Source organism: Sycon ciliatum, chromosome 4 (assembly GCF_964019385.1).
Source record: "Sycon ciliatum chromosome 4, ocSycCili1.1, whole genome shotgun sequence".
NCBI lineage: Eukaryota > Metazoa > Porifera > Calcarea > Leucosolenida > Sycettidae > Sycon > Sycon ciliatum.
The window spans coordinates 20,927,129-20,934,808 of record NC_088646.1 but is presented as its reverse complement, the minus strand read 5'-3'; the positions used below and the strand labels follow the sequence as shown (position 1 = coordinate 20,934,808).

Genomic DNA, 7,680 nt, shown 5'->3' with positions numbered 1-7,680 from the left:
AGCAGGCCGGATTTATTCTTGCGCTCAGCTGTTTCTTCCGCACACCGCTTGCGTACACTCGTGTACACCTGACACCTAAAAAAGTAAAGTTTGCACGCCCGCCTTACCGCTGAACAGCTGTTTTCAGAATCACAACCAGCTTAGAGATGTTTCGCTCGTGCCAGGCCCCCACCATGCCTGATTGTGCCAAGGTGACACATGGCAGCGCCCTGAGGCGAGGGTGAGATGGTAAGCTCACAACCAGTGCCTGAAAGGTCGTTACCTGCATCCATGTACCCCTCACTTCACTCCGAGTAGTGAGTCCCCTGTTACCATGGGTGTACACTTGAACAAAGTGCAATTACAGTCAACTTCGCTAATAACGACAATTCGCGAATAACGACAGAATTTCCATGCCCAGAGCAAGTCCATACTACCCGTATACATATAATGAGACTTCGGGTAACTTATAACGACACTGAGACTTCGGGTAACTTATAACGACACTTCGCGAATAACGACACTTTTTTGATGCCCGGATGAGTGTCGTTATACGCAAAGTTGTATCTGTTTTAGGCCTGTTTCACTTGTTGCCATCTAAGTCTGCCCAAGTAACACGAGTTGTGGATTGGCTGTTGTTTGTTTTCAACTTCTCATTATTGTGTGTAGATTGTACCACTGATCACGAAGGGAGCGCGGGTACGACGGGGCCTGGATTGGAAGTGGCGTGACCAGGATGGCTCTCCACCCGGTCCTGGCAGAGTCAGCGGCGTACTCAGAAATGGTAGGTCATCAGGACCTCCGTCCGTCCAACCCACGGCACATGTACATGTTCAGCTCCTTACTTCTGATTTGCCATCGGCTGTTGCTCTGAGGTTGCAAGAGCAAGAGCATGTTGTCCTGGTAGATGTTTAGTGGTGTGGGAGTGGACCACCCAGTGTGGCTTGGCCTGTGATCTTTGCATGGAGTAGACGTGTGGAGCAGCGTTTCAGCTCGCTCAGGGCCGTGCATCGTATGGCCTCTGAGTATTACCCATGTCCTTGTGTTTCTTACTTCGTCCTATCAGGCTGGGCAATTCCTATCGGATGGGGGCAGAAGGCAAGTTTGATCTGACTCTGGCGTCAGAAGACGACGGTGGCCCAGCTGAGGATGTTCTCCCACCTATGCCCACCATGGACAAAACTCCTCTCTCCTCAGGCTGCTTATCAAGAAAGGTGCGTCCGTGGTGTTTTGTCTGTATGATAGCTACTGTTACTGTGACTGTGACTGTGACTGTGACTGTTACTGTGACTGTTACTGTGACTGTTACTGTTACTGTGACTGTTACTGTTACTGTTACTGTTACTGTGACTGTTACTGTTGCTGTTACTGTGACTGTGACTGTGACTGTTGCTGTTGCTGTTACTGTGACTGTTACTGTGACTGTGACTGTGACTGTTACTGTTGCTGTGACTGTGACTGTGACTGTGACTGTTACTGTTACTGTTGCTGTTGCTGTGACTGTGACTGTGACTGTTACTGTTACTGTTGCTGTTGCTGTGACTGTGACTGTGACTGTTACTGTTGCTGTTGCTGTTGCTGTTACTGTGACTGTTACTGTTACTGTTACTGTTACTGTTACTGTTGCTGTTGCTGTTACTGTTACTGTGACTGTTGCTCTATGTTCTGTTTTCTGGTGTAGCTGCTTGTGTTTTTGGCTTTGCCCACTAGGCTTTCATGTCCCAAGTAATCTTTGTCCAGCCACGGCATGTGACTATTTGTATGTGATTGTTCAATTGTCATGCTGTGTACAACTGTTGTGTACGTGTGTGTGTGTGTGTCACAGGGTAGTACAAGAACAACAGACTCATCGACATCTGCCTCAGCCACAGCCTCTCCCCTCCTTCAGAAGCGATCCAGCACATCTGTAACGTCTTCGACATCGTCTAAAAGTCAGTCGTCAACTGATGACTCGCAACCGTCCACATATGCCGGCGCTGCTGCAACTGCCACAAATGCTTTTGCCGAAGACAGCAGTAGTGCTAAAGCATCAGACCCTGCGCTACCAGCATCAGACTCAGCTGGTGATGACGTGAAACCATCAGCTGCAGAGCCATCGGTCGAGAAATCTGGTAGTGCTGTGGCAGACGGTACAACTGATGCTGATGCAGTTAAGGTGCGTGAAGAGGATGTGTCATCAACAGAAGCTAGCAGCGGCAACGACGGCAGCAGCAGCAACAGTGGCGGCGGCAGCAGCAACGACGGAGGCAACGGCGGTGGCAGAAGCAGCAGCAGCGAGAGCAGTGGGAGTAGTGCTGTGCAGGCCATTTGCGCATCCTCCTCTGGGTCCTCCTCAACGTCAGCATCTTCGGTGGAAGCTACCCAGTCTAAACGTGATGGCTTAGCAGCAGCGGTGGCAGCAGTAGCAGAAGCAGCCCTAGTTGCAGTAGAAGCAGCATCGGGAGCCTCGGAAGCCGAAGCAGAGGCAAGAGCAAGATTGGCCAAGCTCCAAGGATCTGATATTGATGAACTAGTTGCGGTTGATGAATATGTTAGTGTTTTGGCAGAAGGCGTGCCTCCGGACGAGAATGATGAAGACTATGACAACTACCATGAGGTTAGGTTCTAGAATGCAAGCTGAAAAAGAGAAAGAAGACTAAAATATACACTGCATGTATCCGACGTGCGTGTTGCAATCTGCTTGCCTGTGTTAGGCTGTAATACGTGACTGTGTGTGTGTGTGTGTGTGTGTGTGTGTGTGTGTGTGTGTGTGTGTGTGTGTGTGTGTGTGTGTGTGTGTGTGTGTGTGTGTTTGTGTGTGTGTGTGTGTGTGTGTGTGTGTGTGTGTGTGTGTGTGTGTGTGTGTGTGTGTGTGTGTGTGTGTGTGTGTGTGTGTGTGTGTGTGTGTGTGTGTGTGTGTGTGTGTGTGTGTGTGTGTGTGTGTGTGTGTGTGTGTGTGTGTGTGTGTGTGTGTGTGTGTGTGTGTGTGTGTGTGTGTGTGTGTGTGTGTGTGTGTGTGTGTGTGTGTGTGTGTGTGTGTGTGTGTGTGTGTGTGTGTGTGTGTGTGTGTGTGTGTGTGTGTGTGTGTGTGTGTGTGTGTGTGTGTGTGTGTGTGTGTGTGTGTGTGTGTGTGTGTGTGTGTGTGTGTGTGTGTGTGTGTGTGTGTGTGTGTGTGTGTGTGTGTGTGTGTGTGTGTGTGTGTGTGTGTGTGTGTGTGTGTGTGTGTGTGTGTGTGTGTGTGTGTGTGTGTGTGTGTGTGTGTGTGTGTGTGTGTGTGTGTGTGTGTGTGTGTGTGTGTGTGTGTGTGTGTGTGTGTGTGTGTGTGTGTGTGTGTGTGTGTGTGTGTGTGTGTGTGTGTGTGTGTGTGTGTGTGTGTGTGTGTGTGTGTGTGTGTGTGTGTGTGTGTGTGTGTGTGTGTGTGTGTGTGTGTGTGTGTGTGTGTGTGTGTGTGTGTGTGTGTGTGTGTGTGTGTGTGTGTGTGTGTGTGTGTGTGTGTGTGTGTGTGTGTGTGTGTGTGTGTGTGTGTGTGTGTGTGTGTGTGTGTGTGTGTGTGTGTGTGTGTGTGTGTGTGTGTGTGTGTGTGTGTGTGTGTGTGTGTGTGTGTGTGTGTGTGTGTGTGTGTGTGTGTGTGTGTGTGTGTGTGTGTGTGTGTGTGTGTGTGTGTGTGTGTGTGTGTGTGTGTGTGTGTGTGTGTGTGTGTGTGTTCTCCTGGGTGGTTACCAACAGCCAGTGCATGCCGGAGTATGTGGTGTGATGTGTGTGCGGGAAAAAAAAGAAAAGAACAAAAATAGGGATTCACTGGCCAGAAAAAGTCACTCCAGATAGCTGTATGGTGTAGACCAGGCTGAATAGTGATGGTCAATTCTTCAGCCTTGCAAGCTATTGAATGGTGCAATCCCAGCCCAAGTTGCTATGGCTTCTGCCGTAGCATTGCTATCATCGCCTCCGGTGATGGGCGTCAAAGGTCAGGTGTGTGTGTGTGTGTGTGTGTGTGTGTGTGTGTGTGTGTGTGTGTGTGTGTGTGTTGTGCGATAGTGTACTTTTATACCCAGAAAATCGAAAAATCCATTCACTGTGCACTGTATGTACACTGTGCATGCATGGCATAATTCCATATGGATGCACTAAGCCGGCTGCTGGAGAATCGAAAGGGGCATTTAAATTGCCAAGAGTATATAAACCCCAAGAGTGTGCAACTCAACTGTGGGTGCTGTCCCGGCAGAATTTCAAGTTGATGTCATTTTAATGATGCAATGCGCATCGTACGCGTATTGTCTGACTTATCCTGGACCTGTGAAGGACATTTGATCCTGTACTGTACGGACTAGTGCTAAGAAGCACGTGTTATGCGCAATCGACACCCAGTACTACGTCGTAAAACACTCGTGCGAGGAGTATTGCATCATGAAAATGATGTCAACTTGAAATTCGGTCGGGGCAGCAGGGTATACGCTTGGGCTTCACACTCTTGGGGTTATGCACTCTTGGCGCTGTTGGCGTCGGTGGTGGTGGTTTTGCTTTTTTGCACGATTTTCACTGTTCAATCTTCTGATTATTCTTGTGTCAGGATGCTGAGGAGGAGGAGGAGGAAGATGATGAGGAAGGAGATGGTGACAACCATCAGCGTCACTGGGAGGAGGACATTGTTCTTTGCCGTCACTACGCTTCACTGCTTCCCACGTTTGACCCGCGCCCGGGCCGCACCAATGTCGCTCAGACGCAGGATTTGGATGTGCCACCGCCTGGTATGTGTCCTCTCTACTGGTCTTGGTGGCTGTTGATCCCGTTTGGTATTATACGCTGTTCATGTCAATGCACTAATGTTCTGTTTGCTTTCAGTGCAGTGTAGTGCCCATGAGTTAGTTTCTTCGTTTTATGTTACATCTCAAGTCAATACGCCCCCCCCCCCCCCCCCACACACACACACACCCTTCCCTTCCTCCAGAGAAGAGTGGGTACCAAAACCCAAGAGGGACAGTAAATGGCTTGTGTTTTCACCGTAAAACTTATCCATAGTCTTTCAATAGGCTGACGTTGTTTGTGTCCTTTCCTTGGCATGGTATGGCCATTGCATAGGTACTCCTGATGATACTCTGGATCAGCTGCGTCTCAACCGAGCCAGCAATCGTCCACAGCTAGCTCTCTTCATGAAAGTCAAGGATACACCTGGGGTACGTGCTTGTTGTTCTTGTGGCAATGTCTCAATAAGGCTTCTCTACTGACACTGAATCGCGCCTCCTGTACAAACTATCTGTCCTCATTTTGGCTCTGGCTGGACTAATGCACGTCTGTAGTCAAAGAAGGACTACGCCTACTACTGCTCTTGCTACTGCTACAACTCTCACTCTTATCTTACTCAATTAGCAGGTACACTCGGAGGGCTTTTAGAATGGTGTTATTATGACAAGCAAGTCATCGGAGAGATCAAGACTGGGACAAGAACAAGGACTGGAAAATAGCACCAAGAGATCTGAAAGCGAGAACAAGAGATCCAGACTAGAACAAGACTAGAGACCGATCAGACTAGAACAAAGGACTGGGAGAATAGCACACAGAGATCAGCCTGCGCAAGCACAGCCTTCGGGGTATATCTAATACTATGGAGGGAAAAAGGGGTGCATGCAGTAAGTGGGAATAGGGTGAGCAGGAAAAGGGGTGCATACATTAAGCGAGACAGGGTGAGCGGGAAAAGGGGTGCATGCATTAAGCGAGACAGGGTGAGCGGGAAAAGGGGTGCATGCAGTTAGTGAGACAGGGTGAGCGGGAAAGGGGGTGCACGCAGTTAGTGAGACAGGGTGAGCGGGAAAAAGGGGTCAACAGGGCAAAGGCCAGCGGGGAGTGCATGAATATGTGTAGGGGAGTGTGTGCGTATGGGAGTGTGTACGTATGGAAGTGTGTACGGGGCTCATATATGTGCAACACGTCTGTGTGTGTGTGTGTTTGTTTGTGTGTTTGTTTGCATGTGCGTGTGTGCGTGCGTTGTATGTTGTATGTATCCTGGTTGCACCCCTGTCATGTCCTGCAGCTGGCCGAGATGCCCGAGATGATGTTGCGACATGATGAGACCGTCTTCTGCGCTGTGCAACGCTACTTCCAGCGTGCACAGGCATGTGGGAAACTGGACCGAAATCGCCGCATCTGGGAGCCAGCTTATTCGTACGTATATACCACATCAGTCTGGGGTTTTTATTTGGTTATATTCTTTCGAGTATGCCAGAGTGAGTGTGTCCGTCTGTCTGTCTGTCTGTCCGTCTGTCTGTCTGTCCGTCTGTCTGTCTGTCTGTCTGTCTGTCTGTCTGTCTGTCTGTCTGTCCGTCTGTCCGTCCGTCTGTCTGTCTGTCCGTCCGTCCGTCTGTCTGTCTGTCCGTCTGCATGTGTATGTGTGTATGCGTGCGCCTATTTGTCTGCGTGTCTGTGTGCATGCTCTTCTTTAGCAGTGCACTGGCTTCGACTGGACAGCAACAGAACTACTTGTAGCCACAACTGCACATTCCAGGAGATGGGTTTTGCAGTGGGTCTGCGAGCTATCCCCGTGACTCTTTTCTACCCTCTGTCTGCGTTCTTTCCACATGTGTTTCTTGTGCTTGTAGTCTGCGTTACCGCAAGTTTGATGAGGAGGACGAAAATGAGCACTACCAGTACATCATTGAGCCGCCGCCACCCAAGGTGTGTGTCCTGCTTGCCTGCTAGTCATAAGTAGCTATGTGTGTGTGTGCAGCATACTTCAAAGTACATGTACAGTATCTGCTGGTAGGGAAAACATGTTCATACACTCTAGATTGTCTGCTGTAATATGTTCTGCACGTTTATGCTACTTGCACTCGCCAGCATCTCAGTACTTGACATCAATAACATGGGGATTTGTCCAGCACAGGTCCAGGACCGGACAGGTCCAGGACAGGTCCAGGACTCGTCTTTCAATATGTGTACTTCGTGTATTTGTGTGCATGTTGATGCCTTCAGGCCAAGTGGACGGTGTTTCACGTCGAGTCCACCCTCGGCTCGCAGGACTTTCCCAAGTCTGAGATGATCTCGTATCTACAGAAGCATGCCAATCCCGAATGGCTGAAACAGTGGCAGCTGGTCGGTACTGTGCGTGCACTGCGCAAGGGGCGCAACTGCTCCCAGCTCGTTGCTGCTTACAAGGTAAGAACTACAATACAGCATACAGGACATATGCTGCATAACATAATAATTGTGATATTAACTGCCTGTTGTTAGCACCACTGTAGCTAAAGAGCCTGTTTAATTTCTGCCCACGGAGGCGTTCTGATGCATGACTAACTACTGTACTTACCTCTCTCGCATAACCTATCTGCTATGCGTGCCTGCATTTTGGTGTGCTGTTGCTGTAGATGCTCATGTTGATGTTGCTGTTGATGTTGATGTTGATGTTGCTGTTGATGTTTCTGATGTTTCTGATGTTCAACTTCTTTGTGCATTGTTGCTGCTGCTGCTGCTGTCGTGGCTGTGGCTGTGGTTATTGTTGAATAGGATTTCTGCGGCAAGCCTATGGTGACATCTGGCGATCTGCAGTTAGACGTGCTGGACAGTCCGTTGGTCGAGGTGGCACCCTATCTGCACTTGCTGCGACTGCTCTTTCACCTGGCCAGCTCACCTATTGTCGTACCACCTGCTGATGGTAAGGAGGGTGAGTGAGTGAGTGAGTGAGTGAGGGGTGGGTAATTGAGTGAGTGGGTGGGCGATGAGTGAGTGGGCGAT

General features: G+C 49.6%; 1 protein-coding gene across 1 annotated transcript in view; it reads left to right on the top strand.

The window, feature by feature from the left end:
- Nucleotides 1-7,680, top strand: part of LOC135813458 (E3 ubiquitin-protein ligase HECTD1-like) — a 38,542-nt gene that overhangs the window by 23,036 nt on the left and 7,826 nt on the right. The window contains exons 28-37 of the mRNA XM_065326551.1: nucleotides 649-882; nucleotides 951-991; nucleotides 1,046-1,193; nucleotides 1,805-2,575; nucleotides 4,526-4,703; nucleotides 5,035-5,129; nucleotides 5,984-6,114; nucleotides 6,549-6,624; nucleotides 6,922-7,104; nucleotides 7,453-7,600. Coding sequence (XP_065182623.1) covers nucleotides 649-882; nucleotides 951-991; nucleotides 1,046-1,193; nucleotides 1,805-2,575; nucleotides 4,526-4,703; nucleotides 5,035-5,129; nucleotides 5,984-6,114; nucleotides 6,549-6,624; nucleotides 6,922-7,104; nucleotides 7,453-7,600 — 2,005 coding nt within the window. The remainder of the gene's footprint in view (nucleotides 1-648; nucleotides 883-950; nucleotides 992-1,045; nucleotides 1,194-1,804; nucleotides 2,576-4,525; nucleotides 4,704-5,034; nucleotides 5,130-5,983; nucleotides 6,115-6,548; nucleotides 6,625-6,921; nucleotides 7,105-7,452; nucleotides 7,601-7,680) is intronic.